The 14,773-nt window shown below is 41.4% G+C and overlaps 1 protein-coding gene across 9 annotated transcripts in view; it reads left to right on the top strand.

Moving 5' to 3' along the window:
* OXR1 (oxidation resistance 1) overlaps window positions 1-14,773 on the top strand; it is a 359,160-nt gene that overhangs the window by 249,511 nt on the left and 94,876 nt on the right. Inside the window, exon 1 of one of the 9 annotated variants that reach the window (XM_024572092.3) lies at window positions 14,127-14,275. The exons of the other annotated variants lie outside the window; for them this stretch is intronic. Coding sequence (XP_024427860.2) covers window positions 14,257-14,275 — 19 coding nt within the window. The 5' untranslated portion in view covers window positions 14,127-14,256. Of the gene's footprint in view, window positions 1-14,126; window positions 14,276-14,773 lie in introns of those variants that run through there. 9 annotated transcript variants of the gene reach the window in all.

Below are 14,773 nucleotides of genomic sequence, written 5' to 3'. Positions count from 1 at the left end.
ATCCGCCGTGTGCTTTGCATGCATTCTCTTTTTGAAGACTGAGGATTTCAAGTTGCCCGGTTTTGTGAATGAGGACATGGTGCTCAGAGAGGGCTTGTTCGGGATCGCTGCTTGGTAAATAGTGAGGGCAGGATTTAGCTTCAGGATTGTCTTTCTCCTAATTCTTACTCTCAGCTATTACTCTCAGGTATTCCTTAGTCTGCTATCTCTCTAAACTGCTTTTCTTACAAGTATAAACAATTTAAACTGCACCACTTTCAAGAATAGCTATCATTGAGTCAGATTACCTCAACCTGCTTCTCTGCCATTATTACTTCTAACAATTGCTCTTCACTAAAGCGCCCAGAGAAGAGTGTGCAGAAGCTCACTCATGTGCCCAAAGTGCTTCAGGTTAGAAACCCCTGCTTTCTTTCTTTTGACCACCAGAGGACAACTAAAACTACAGTACAAGTATGACACCCTTTACTACAGGTTGAAGGATGGGAGAGAACAGGAGGTGAAAGTGATTACTGCAAAGAACAGAAAATGACTCCAATGTGGTCTCAGACACCACTGTTCTAAGAATGTACTGAGAATTCCTGACCGCTGAGGATCTCTTTCTCAGACTCCAGCCTCTTGACACATTGCTGGACTCTCAGAGTTACATAATGTTCTCTTCAGCTTAGATTTCTTGAAATCTTATAAATTGATGGAGGTGAGATTCTAGGACTTCTAATTTGCCTTAGGACAGAATCATTCCCTTGTGCTGAAAGGGATGTTAGGAAAAAGATTTCACTGGGAAAGGCAAGCTTTTAGAAGAGATAACTGTATCTCTCAGACTCAAGCCTCTTAACACATTGCTGGTGTCTCTGCACCCTGTTTCTACGACCCCTATCAGGCTTCCAACTCTGCAGCCCTCCCCCAAACTGGGAAGGCTGCACAGCTGTTTAGCTCCGCACCCCCTCCCCAGGCCGGGCTCGAAGCATACATTTGTATTTTCATAACACCTTAAGGTATTCTGCAAAGTGCCATCCCACCCAGGATCTCTGCCCTCACCTTTACAAAGGACAGGCTCCAGATTCGAAGTTACAGGTTTTTTTCTTTAGCATCTCCTGAATCAAATTCTCCCATGCCAACAACCTTAGCAAACCCTATTGATTAGTCAGGGTTCTCCAGAGAAACACCACCAGTAGGAAATGTGTGTGTGTGTGTGTGTGTATTATCTCTATCTATCTATGTGGAGAGATTTTATTTTTAAAAGTGGGCTGATGTGACTGTGGGAACTGGCACATATGGAATCTGTAAGGCAAGCCTGCAGGCTGGAAATTCAGGGCGAAGTCCGCGTTGCATTCTGTAGTCCTTATTCGGCAGGGCGGGCCAGGCAGGCTGGAGACCCGGGCAGGGTTCCTGTGTTACAGTCTTGATGCCTCATGTCTTCTTCCGGATACCTCAGTCTTTTCTTTTAAGGCCTTCAACTGATTGGATAAGGCCTACCCACATTAAGGGGGTAATTCTTTACTAAACCTTCACTGATTTCAGTTAATAGCATCTAAAAAATACTCACAGCCACATCTATGCTGGCATTTGACTAAAAAGCTGGGTACATCACCTTGCCAAGTTTACGTATAAAATTACCCATCATACTCTAGCTATTTGAATTTCTGTTATGTACCAGGTACAAACATGACCCCATCCTCAGTGTACTTAAAGATATGCTTCTTTAGAATAGACAGTACTTTCAAAAAGATCTCCTTACCCATGAGGAGCCCAGCCCCAGTGTGCAGTACCGTCAGATATGCAGACTTGGGGTGAAGTCTGAGGCCTCCAATGGCAGCTTTGGCACCATTGCGTTAGGGATAAGGAAGCACCACCATCCTATGGGAACTCAGGGCAGGGTGCCAGTTATTAGGAAAACAAGAGCATTTCTGAATGTGGAGGAACCTTGTTAACTATCGAGAAGAACCTCTGTTTGGACCTAATGGTGGTGCTTGTGTGGCGTGGTAGAGATGGGCCGTCCTGAGTGGAAAATCTGTGCGGGACAAAGCTCTACAGTGTTGGCCATACCTTCCTCCTCCCCTTTCATTGCCTGTAAAACAGGAGTCCTATTTTATCAGAGCTTCAGTAAGGGGCAAATGAAAAAAATATACACATGTTCCAGCAAACTATTTCATGCTCTTTAAATGGTAGATCTGATATTGGTTCTTAGCTTTTTGTAAAATTCTTTGGGTATTGCTCTCATTATGACTTTCAGCATTAAAAACTCGTTGCTTTTGAACTCATCCATTTGTTTGCTGGGAAAGATGAAGAAATTTATGCAGTAACAAACCTCAGTTGCTTTACTAAATCATGTGTTAGGTTGCATGGTTTTAAATGTGGGACAGAGAGGAGCTAGGAAGAGTGTTATTGATTAAAACTGCTGCCTTTTCAGTACACGGCTGATTAACAATCGGTTGTACAGCTGTTTGCAGTGGCATAGAGCACATGCCTTCCTTATGATAATTGTTATCTAAGTGGTTTTTGTTTTTTTGTCCTCGTAGAGTTGTTTCCAAAATGTTTATGTAATACGCCTGAAGGTTATACCAAGAGGGAAGTAGGTATGTGCACAAGCATGTGATTGCGTTGTGTGGCCTGTGAACACACACATGCACGGGATTCACACATCCCTTCTCGCAAAGGAGTTGAGGTGGCACTGGATATCGTTCTGGCTAAAAAAGCTACATCAGGTCCCAATCACTTAATAGGTCAGAGTTACATAATGCTTTCTTCAGCTTAGATTTCTTGAAATCTTATAAATTGACAGAGGTGAGATTCTGGGACTTCTAATTTGCCTTAGGGCAGAATCATTCCTTTGTGTTGAAAGGGATGTTAGGAAAAAGATTTCACTGGGAAAGGCAAGTTTTTAGAAAAGATAACTGTATAATTCATAAAGATAAAAAATATGTACTATTTCACACTTGAACACTAACTTTTTTAAAGGAATGATTTATTAAAATTAAAACTGTATGAATTCAAACATCAGGACAGGGCACGACTGGCTTCTTGCATTGCTGATTTGGTTTCTGTCTGAGCTCTACTTGTACAGGTCAAATATTCTTCCTTCTTCTCCAACAAGAGTCAGTCGAGGCTTATCTAATGGCCTGCTTTAACTGAGCCAGCCACATGCTGGAGGGGAGGAGTCGGGGTGGAAAGAGCTAGGATTTAATATTGTGAACAAAATTTTCGCTAAAAGCCTCAAGCCGGAATCTCTTACTTCTTATCTAGGCTGAAACAACATAAACACTAAGCTTGAAGGAATGGCACTTAGTTATTTGTGATAAGGCACTTTTTACTTTCCTGGTTGAAAGCAACTTTTTACTTTCCTGGTTGAAAGGCTAGGCATCCTAACAAGAAGGCAAGCATATTGGTTTTTATTAGGTGTGATTATACTCCATTGTCGTCCCATTATATCCCATCATACAATGACATATATGAGTATTATTAGAAGAGGAGAACTACGTTGAGCAATTTTCTAAGAAAGGAAGATGATGATTACAGGTTCCTCTCTAGATATTTCAGAAGAATTTGGAGGGGAGAAAATTTTACTGGTTAAGAGCACGGGCTTTGGTCAGGTTAGGATATGACTTCTCTAAGCCCCCATTTTTATTGTTTGTAAAATAGGGATAACAATAGGTCCTGCCTCAGGTATGGTATGCATTTACCAGGTATTTACCAGAAACTAATACAAAGGTGTATTAGTTCCCTGTTCCAGTTGTAAGAAATTACAAAAAGTGTGTGTCTCGAAGCAACACAAATTTATTGTCTTATGGTTCTGGTGGTCTAAAGTCCAAATGCATCTCATCTGGCTAAAGTCAGTATGTGGGTTGTGTTCTTTCTGGAGGCTGTAGGGAGGATTCTTTGTTTTGTTTTGCTTTGTTTTTTGCCTTTACTAGCTTCTAGAGGCTTGTAGATGTTTCTAGTCCCAACCCTTTGCTCGTGGCCCCCTGCCATCTTTAAAGGCAGGAACTGCCAGTCAAGTCTTTCTTGTGTCCCATCCTTAGACATGGACTCTCCTGTCTCCCTCTTCCACGTTGAGGACCTTTGTGACTACTTTGGGCCACCCGGATAATTTCCCATCTCAAGGCCAACTGCTTTGCGACCTTGATTCCTCTTTGCCATGCAAGGTCACATATTCATTGGTTCTGGGGATCAGGACGAAAACACTTGCAGAGGTCATTACTCTCCCTACCACACCAGGGCCCTTGCCACTAAGTAAACACACAGGGAATGTTAGGTTTTGCTACTCTTAACCCCGTAAAAGAAAGAAACCCTGTCTGAGTGGTTTTTGTTGTTTTAGTAATAAGATGCTAACTGACCAATGTCCCAGAGACTGGGTGAGTGTAGAACCCTCCCACAGCGCCTTCCAACACCTTTTACAAATAGTTGTTTGGCACTCTGCCTTTAAAGCTGAAAAGTAAAGAACAGCTTTCCTGTTCCCTCTTCTCTCTGCACTTCTTCCTTTCTTCAGGATATTTTCTGCTATGGCATCAACTCAGCTGTATGTTGCTGACTCCCTAAAGTGGAACTTGAGTGCTATCCTTTCTGTCCAGCTTAAAGCACCCCCGGTCCAGTCTGACTGGGCCACTTCCTCCTGATATTCTCAGTGTCCTTGAAAACAGAGGGGACGGGGAGGAGGATAAGGGAGGACAGAAGGGGAAGGGCCTAGTTAAATATCAAGTATAAATGACTCATGGACGTGGACAACAGGGTGGGGATTGACTGTGGGAGCAGGGGGTAGGTGGAGCAGGGGAGAGCAACTGGGGAAAATTGGGACAACTCTAACTGAAAAACAATAAAAAAAAAAAAAAAGGAACATCCGCACCTGAAACTAATCTAACATGGTATATCAACTGTAATTAAAAAATAACATCTTAAAAAAGCAAAATAAATTAAATAAATTAAAATAATTAAAAAAGAAAACATCTTCAGAATTCAAATAACCATTTTTGATTCTAACCATCCCCTCCTCCCTCTTAGCTTCAATGACAGCCCCACTCTTTCTGTCACACAGATGTGAACATTGGGAGTCACTCCCCGATGAGTCGTCTCCCTCACTCAGACTATCCAAGTTCAAGCTTTTTCTTCTGCCCTTGCCTGGACTCCCGTCTCCTGTCTCCTGCTTCCCTTCCTTCCTTCCCTGATGTGTGCCATCACCCCCAAAGAGTCTCAGGTCCCTTCTTTCTGTCCCATCTGCCTCAAATCAATCCTCCTGCCTTAAAGTAGTCCTTTTGTTTTGCATTAAATCAGCCTTTGTCAGCATGCTGAAGGGCTCAGGCAACTATTTTTAAGCACCTACCATATGGCAGGCATTGTACTTAGACAGTCTACATACATTTCTCATTTAATCCTAGTTCACGCCCCTGGCAGGTAGATGTTATTTCTCCATTTGGGCAAGTGAGGCAATGGAGGGATAGAAAGCTTTGTGTAATTAAGCCAAAGTAACACAACAAATGGCAGAGAGATCATTCAAACTCGCCTGTGTCTAACTTCAAAGCCCCTAACTTTACCACCACGATGGAGTCCCACCATTTAACTTGATGTTTAAGGCATCTGTCTTAGGAAGTCTCTCCTGAGTTTCTGTGCTTCAGGGGTAGATCTTCAGTAGTCTAAGGACAAATGCCTCATGGTTTGGCCATCTCATTGGTGGTTTCTGTGGGCAACTAAAGACTGCTACGTGTACTATTTTTTACCAAAGATCTAGGACTTAAACCTCTGCCTTTGGCATGGCTTGCAGGTTAGTGCAGGTGCATTTCTCATATCTCAAAGGAAAAAAAAAAAAACAAGAGGCGTGGTAAGGGAAGGAAGTCATTTGCCCACATGTGGGTAGCTTTAAGGCACATTAAGTTAGGGCTCTTGGGGAGGTCAACAATCCTGATAAATCTGTTTCTTTTCCATTAAAGATCCACTCTCAGTACCGAGTGACAAGCCAAGACATGCTTTTTCTTCTTTGATCAAAATGCCCACTAAGGAAACAGAAACCAGTTTAGCAACTTTATAAGTGGGTGCAAAAGGAGTCTTTTAAATAAAGCCTCCCATTGTTCAGCTGTGGTCCTGTTAGATTAAGAATGCTAATGGTGTATATCTTCTCTCCCTGACTCTTACTGACTGCCTAGTGAATTTAGCTCTAGCTACCGCTTTGATCGCTGTATCTTTTAGAATTCTAATTTTGATTCTTCTTAAAGGTAACCTTAATCATTAAGTCTTCTTTATTGAAGCTGTTAGCAGTAAAACAGCACGAGAAATGTGACCAGACCTCAGTTTAGCAACCTTGGTACTTGAGTTTGGCAAATAAAGGATTCACCAAGGAACTCAAATTATAAGAGAAAGTTTGTTTAGAAAGTCACAGAGGTAGAAAAGATGAGCCAGCTGGGCTGTGTGGGCTTAGGAAACAAGTTACAGAGGCAAAGACAGGCCCTTGGAGGTGGGGGGGAAGCAGAGAGAATGTGCCTGGGGGAAGGAGAAGGGGAGAGGAAAGTATTTGCTCCAGAGAGGGAGAGAGAGAGAGAGAGAGAGAGAAAGGGGGAGTGGGCAAGACACTTGACTGGGACCTCTGTCTTGAGGGTTTTTATCCGGAGGTCTCAGGGGAAAATCACAAGAGATTATTCATCAGCTTTCCATGTGTGTCCTTTCAGGGTTGGGGTCTCTACTGATGGGTCTGGTGCCAGCACAGGGGGTCACTAACCACTGCAGCTGGTCCTGATGTCAGGCTGGGTTTGCTGCTTTTCTGGGCCTGGAGCTGAAACACAACTGAGGCCTAGATGTTATCTCTAGTTTGACCAAAACTGGACTGAGTCATCAGCAGACCCTATGCTTCGTTCCTAAGATTATTCAATTCAAGTTGGGTCAGAACCTCATTGTCCTGAGGGCTCAGTGATTAAAGAAGTGGTCGTGGGAGAGGTTGTATGGGAGTCATATGAGGCTCTTCCCAGGTCCCCTTGTTCCTTCTCTAAGGGGGTCTGCCACATGACTAGCAACAGGCCATGGGAAAAGAGGTCAGGGGAGGGTCCAAACTGCATGACCAGTGATATGCTATGGGAGGAAAGGTCACGCTGGGGGCGAGGTCCCACCTCAGTTTTGCCCATTGCTAGATATCTGGGGCTTTCCACCCCGCTGACTTCTGTACGTACCCAGCCTGTCTTTCCTACTCTGCTCATGTCTGTCTAACTGCCAACTAAAAAGGGACCTTTCTTCTACTACTACCCCTCATCTTTTCCTGCTTGGTTACCTTCTTAAAGAGAGAAAAAAAATGTATTTATTTATATATATTTCTCCAACTAAGTGATCTTAATAATAGAAAGAATGCTGTCTGGGGCCTTAAGAAGCTCTACTGCTCATTTAAAAAATGCATCATAGCAAATACTATACAAATGAGCTCAGCTTGGGCAACTCTTTTTTATTCACATGATGGCTTGGCCCTTCTATGTATGATGGAATCTGTAGAATGTTAAAAAGTTGCAAGAAATGGACTTCAGTAATATAAGGACATATATTTTCAAACTTTATTACTTCTTTTATAGGAAGGAAAATGCAAACAAAATCAACTGCTAAATGTGGTTCTTAGATTCTTGTATAATTGTGAAAGCTAAACACAGCAGAAGAAATAGACTTCAACTTGAGAACTAAAAGTGCTGTCTGGAGTCATTATTGGCTCAACAGTCAAAATTGGAATGCAGACTACAGGTTATATAAAAGTATCATGTCAATGTGAAGTTGACTGAAGTTGAAAACTGCACCGTGGTATGTAAAAGGGTCTCCATATCATGGGAGGTATACCCTTCAGTGTCAAGGGGCCGTGATGCATGTAACATACACTCAAGTGGCTCAGCAAATCAATACACTGTGTGTGTGTATATATATCAGAGAGATAGAGAGATAGAGAGAGAGAGAGAGAGAGAGAGAGAGAGAAACGAATGTAAAACAAATGGGATAAAATATTATGAGCAGTTGAATCTATGTAAAAATATATGAGAATATGTTTATCCTAAGCAATATACTCATGTCTATGAACAGATGATGCTTGAATCTAAATTTCTAGCCAAGGAGATTATTATAAACTCTAGACCAGGGGTTTCCAACCTTTTGGTGTCTCTGGGCCACACTGAAGGAAGAGGAGTTGTCATAGGCCACACGTTAAATACACAAACACTAAAGAAAACTGATGAGCAAACAGGTCCATGCATGATTTTCATGATATCCGCCACCACAGATAAGCAAAAAAGTCCTCAAATAATAACCCTAGTTATACGGTGGCCCTTTCTATAATCTTTTAAAATCATCGAGAAGGTCCCAAGTTTGTGATCACGAATATAGAAAATGTACATATCTAAGTAATAAAACTTAGTATAAAACTTAGTAACAAAACTAAGTAGTGTTTTAAGTAAACTTATGACTTTGTGTTGGGACATGTTCATAGCCATCCTGGGCCGTACACAGACCACGGGTTGGACACCCCTGTTCTAGACCCATTGATTCAACTATTCACTACACACATCCAGTAGGATATTACACAAAGTATTTCAAAATCAACCTTTACACAGTTGGTTTTATAGTGGCCCCCTTTAAACCTGAGTTCCCTCGAATGTTCTCCCTATTGCTTTCAGATTAAAATCCAAATCCTTAGACTAATTTACAAAGCATGTGAACGCCCTGTTTATTGTTTATTTCTCTAATATCACATGTCCCTTCCCTCTCTCTTTCCTAATTCATCTTATCCTCTCTTGTACCATGCTGCAGTCACACTGGACTTGTTTCGGTTGAAGCTTTCTTGGGCCCCCCAGCCTTTGCTTCTGTGAGTCTCTCTGTCTGAGCACATTCCCCTGCTCCCAACTAGTTTTCAATACATAATCCGATTTGCCTGACTTATTCTTCCTTTAAATCTCTACTTAGATGACATTCCTCTAGGAAATGTCCATGGCACCCCAACTCTGGTCAAATTAGTCATTGGAAGCAAATTTAAGGTAAAATAATGGGATCGTTTTGAAGCTAGCACAAAGGATGTATACTATACGTTAATTCAGTCAGTACGGTTTTCCACAAGTACTCATTGAACACCTGTTATGTAGCCAGCAACTTTTGGTTGGGTCATTGAACAGGTGCGTATTGATCTCCTACAAAATTCCAGACACGGTTTTGGATGAAGAAATTACAGCAAGAATATCCTTAGAGCTTAAATTTTGGTAGAGGTGACTATTCACCAACATGTAATTGTATAATGTCAGTTAATAAGTGTCATGAAGAAAAAACAAGTAAGGGTGCTTCCTTAGATACTGTCATCAGGGAAGACCTCTCCAAGCAATAGGTATATGAACAGGAACTTTAAAAAAAAGACACAGCAAGGTCGGGCCAGTGTCTGGGGAAGAACATTCTAAGAAAAGGGGAACTGCAAGTGCATGTTCCTTAGGACAGGAACATGCTCGGTGTGTTCGAACAACAGCAAAGGGGCCTGCTTGTGCTACGCTCAGTGAGCAAGAGGGTGATGGTGGAATGGCCAGGTGCTGACATAGTGAGCAGTGAATCCACTCTGTCAGTCGAACTTAGTCTGGGTGTTCTCATCAGTTGCACTCGTGATGTTGTACTTGGCCTAGACCCCAAACTGCATTGCATTTTGTGGGAAAGAAGGGATACTGGGGACCAAGGGCAGTGGGAGAAGAGCCCCCCCAGTGCACAGATGTTGCCCTGAGGATTAAAGGGCCGGAACTGGATAGAACCTGCTGAGCTGGGAGGGTGATGTCACAAAGGTAGGGACAGGGGGAGCAAGACCTTCGTCCCACGTGGGCTAACAGCCCTGACATCCAAAATCTCTTCCCTCTGTCCTTTCCCATCCCCAGTCTTTCCTGACTATTCCAACATTCGCTTAGCCAAACTCTAGGCTCTTTTCCAGCCATTACATGGGCACGGAGATACTTCTGCTTCTGAACTGTGGCAGTGACTTTTGTTGCTGCATTTAACCAAGTGTAATACACCATTTAAGACAATCAAAATAAAATAGTGAATTCCAAGTTTTACATCACTGTCCAGCCATGTGGTCTATATAGACCAAATGTTATAAAATTTTAATGTATACACCTCTGTATGATTAAAAAAACATGTAAAAACAAAACAAAAATAAAATAAAAGGCCATTCTGTACTCCCAGAGCAGTGACTTGTTTCCAGGACTGACCTGTATGACAGTGAGAGCTCCGGTTATTTTCTAAAATGGCGTCTACGTCATTTTCTTATTAATCAGAGCCTGATCACTTCAACACTTTTATCCTTTATTTCCTTATCAAGTTTAAACCTACTGCACTACTATGATCTGGGGGTTCTTTTTATTTATTTTTTGTATCTTTTTTATGATAGTTTTCAATTTTTTAATCAGATAGTGAAGAGAGGCTTTGTTTTGAAGAGTTCATCCTAATAAATGTCTACGTTAAAAAGAATGTCGTCTTAACATGCCTTATCTTCACATGGCGGGGGCTGTGTGAAGTACCTACACATGCTTTTATAGTTCTCTCTTCAGAATGAGAATTTAACAAGCTGGTGTTTATTGAGTACTTACTACATGCCCAGTACTGTTATAACTACCTTGTACATATTAAATCATTTAATCATCATAGTGGCCGTATGCGGTAGGAAGTATTAAAATCCTATTTTTGTTGATGAGAATACTGAGAGGCAGAGAGCTCAACAATTCACTCAGGCCTCAGGACTGTGAAGTGAAGGAACAGAGATGTTAACTGCTCTTTGCTATGCAATGCTGCCTTCGCTGATACAGCCCAGAGAGTGCAGGGAGCAGGCTGACTACTTGGTGCAGGTTGCTGGGAAATCTAACAGGAGGGAAGAAGAGACGGAACACGTGCTTCCTACTCAATATGAGACATTTTCCCCAAAGGAAAAACACAGGACTTTAAGGGACTTTTTTTCTTTTTCTTTTTTTTTTAAGGGAATTTTTTTCTTTAGTCAGTAAGTATGTTCATAAGGAAAAAGACAGAAGAAAGTAAAAATGGCTATGGTTATCAGGTGGCAGGATCACCACCATAACCCCAGCGCATAGCACAGGCCCGCCTCAGACACATTGTTGCTCAGTAAACAACATTCATACGTGTTACGCGCCACCCGATCTGGTTTAGTGAAAGCTCTTCTGTACAGGCTAAACTAGCAGGAATGTTGTGAAGTACGTGTTTTCCATGAAGCCTCAATCACTTGAAATACCTTATATATAGCCAATGATAATTGCTAATATAAGCAGTTCAAATTTTCTTTTAATAATTGCTCTTAAAACACCTTCTCTGTCCAAAAAGGAAATTAGTTAAATATTGGGTAAGTAACCTTTGTCGTAGGGAAGCTAGACGTGTACTCTTGTCTCTCCTTGTGTCCGTCCCCTGCAGAGCCTTGTTTCAGAGCTGACACCTTTCATCCCGCAGCATCTGGAGCCCATACATTCCCTTCTGGCACTTCACGTAGGAGAGATGTCCTGTCTGGTCTTCTGCAGAGTGCATTTTCGTAAGGGTGCACACTACCAGTCAAGTCACATCTCGGGTTAAGGCTATATATCCTTGGCATTCTAATGGAGGGTTTCATAAAAATGGGATTTTAGCAAAAGTACTTTTATAATCCTACCTGCCAACAATTAACATCTATCCATAAATAGCAAGATCATATGATTTCAAAATTACCCAAGTCTTGGAAGGATATTTTTATCATAAGTTTTCATTAGCAAAGGATCTTATCCCTACCATTGTCACAAAACAAGTCGAGTTTAAACAAGGTCTAATTAAGTACTCGAGCAGATTTATACACCTCATAAAAACTAAACCAACAGTTAGACCTTTAAAGTCTCATGATCATAGGTAACAATAATGTATCGTACACTTAAAATTTCTTAAGAGGATACATCTCAGGCTAAGTGTTTTTACCATAATAAAAATTGAAAAAAAATACTTTCAAAAAAAGTTAAGTCACATTATCATAAGTTGGTCAATCTACATGATATGATACAGATATGAGGGAAAAAATCAAGAAGTAAACTAAGAAAATAAATAAAAAACTAAACCAGAATAAGAATATAGAATAAAAACTGAGGAGATGTGGAAACAGTGGCATTTCTGACCACGGCATTAAAAATACTTTATAATCAGAGTTTCTTAGGAACCTGGGTCCCCGAGGTGATGGACAGTGAAGAGAAGAAATGCCAAAGACCCAGTGTTTGTTCATTGGAAACTGTGTTTACCAGAGGCCTCACGGACCAACTGTAAGCACAGTTAAAAGATGGATTTAATTATATTTAGCCTGGAAAGAGCTACACTTAGGTGACAAGTGATTCAATCTAGTTCCTAGCAGATTCCCAAGGAGAGGAATAGGAAGCAAATGACCAACTATTGGGAAATATGTATCTCGTGTAGCTATGGCACATATGGAGATCTAAATATTTGCTTCTATAGGTACCTGCACATGACCAGTTCACAAGACTGTTTGATACGAGTGTGTGTGTGTCTTTAGAGTCTTTACTCATATTGAAACACAATGCAAATATAGATAGCATTACCAGCTATGTGAGATGGAAACATGTAAAGGACCCCCTTTTCCATTTTCTACAGAGGCTGAAAACCATGTGCCTGTGTTTTGTAGAGGGTTTTTTTGTGGGTGAGTTTTTTCTAATATGAAGTCTTGCTTAGAGAAAAAAACAAGAAGAGCCAATGCATTCCTGCCTTCTCTCTGCTGCTGCTGTTTCCTGGGCGTCTGTAGCTATGATCTGACCATCAGGGCAACCCCAAAACACTTCTGCCCTCTCTTTTAGCTCACCGTATAAAGCTACCGTGTTTCCCTTTATAGGGAATGAGACAAAATTAATGTCTCATTAATTTTCTTTGCATAGCTGACTCAGCAAAACTTTCACAATACATAGTATTGTTAAACATGAAAACATTAGTTGGAGCACTTTGTAAGTGATAAAGCATTGCACATAGGAAGGCACTGTTGTCATTAGCGTCACATTAATGTAGTCGAATAGTATTAGGACTGGAATAAGCCAATCATGTCATTGTGAAAAGGGTGGAAATTAATATCTTTTAAACACCGAATTATAGCAGTGTCAGGCACTTTACTAGAAATTTTATATAGGCTGTCTTATTTATTTAATAGCATTCACAGGGAATATTGCTGAACTCTTACAGGAGCCAAATAAAGAGTCTGTATTTGATACAGATGTAGCTCCGTGGAGTAGACATCAGACATTTAGAATTGAGAATGAATCATATTTCCAATTTGTACCATTTCCCTCTAAACCCATGTGGGCTTGGTCAGATACTTTACTAGTCAGTGAGTAGCTTATAATGGAGCTGTCAGAGCTCGGCCAAGGCCCTACGTTCTGTATTGCGTGCAAAATCTGGGTGTCACTACTATTACATAAAGTGTCGTTATTACGAACTGACCATAATGTGAACTGTGTTTTCTTTATAACCAGTCCGTTCATTACGATGTACTAACTGCATATATTTTTAAATGACTTGTATATATTTTTAACTTCCCTGTAGAGTCTGCCTATTCCGGTGTACAGTAGTCCTTGGACTTGGCAGGGATGTCTACTGACTGAGTTGACATTTTCTCTGCCCGATCATTGTTGATCCTTCTCCCCTCCTCCAACAAAATACAGTATAATGGGTATTATGGCTAATTCCCTCCTTGTCCTCATAGGGAAAAATACAGAAAAAAAATAAGTATGATGCCAAGCAGTGTGGACTCTATCATGACGACGCCAATGAAGATCCTGGCAGGAGGCAGCACCAGCAGCATTTAAGTGTCTGTGAGAGTACCAAACACCGACACGTTACAAAGTACCTAGCCTTATCAAAGCCGCTGCCTGCCAGTACTATTGGAAGTAAATAATAGAGATTTGTTGAAGGTGGCTGTGCCACTGATATACTTTACAATAAGAGACTGTACAGAAGTTAGATACTGAGTTCTGTTATCTCACTCCATGATAAATGTATAGGGTCAACTTAGTAACATATTATGTAGAGCATGCTGGCACCATTTCCAAAATGTTCAGTGAGCCAGCAGCAAGTCCAAAGTCATTAGGCAGATACGATGTGCAGAAACAGAAACCTCTGAGTCCCACACACTGCCACCAGGGGTCAGGGACCAGACGCTCTCCCCGAAAGGAAGTGTTGTGTTACCGGGAAGCACAGGGACCAGAATCCGTGTCTTCTCTTCCTGCAAGTGGCATATTGCTGTCTCAGGAGTCTGGAGGGAGGATCTCAGAAATGTTCTGCCCACGTAAAGGTATGTGCAAATGCTCTCAGATTTAAACAAGTCATTTCAGAAAGTCACATAAGGCTGACTTTATATTTTCAAAATCCAGATGAACTATATGGATCTGTTGGCTACTGTCTCCAGAGAGGGAATGTTTGGTGGGGGCGGTGGGGAAGGAGTAAACTCTGTTGAAATACTAATTTACATATAGATTTTTTTTAAAAAAAGACTTTCTGTGCATGTACATTTGTCTATGGTTTGCTGAGGGTGCTGCTGTTTGGATTCTGTAAGTGGGAACTCCCCAGAATAGATCCAGACACAGAGAGGGTGAGTCTGTTTTCATGTCCGGCGGACATTTGTAACAGTCGTTCAGAGACCTTTGCATTCATTCACAGGAAACCATTTGTCAGGAGGTTTCCCTGTTGCCTGACCTTGCCCTTAACTGAAAAATTGTGCACAACTCGGGTAATGACAGTGATTGAGTCACATGTTCAGGCTCTTATCACCGCTGCGCTCTGAGTTTCAAAG

Source organism: Desmodus rotundus, chromosome 8 (assembly GCF_022682495.2).
Source record: "Desmodus rotundus isolate HL8 chromosome 8, HLdesRot8A.1, whole genome shotgun sequence".
Lineage (NCBI taxonomy): Eukaryota > Metazoa > Chordata > Mammalia > Chiroptera > Phyllostomidae > Desmodus > Desmodus rotundus.
The sequence above is the reverse complement of the archived record's forward strand: the minus strand, read 5'-3'. Positions and strand labels throughout refer to the sequence as shown.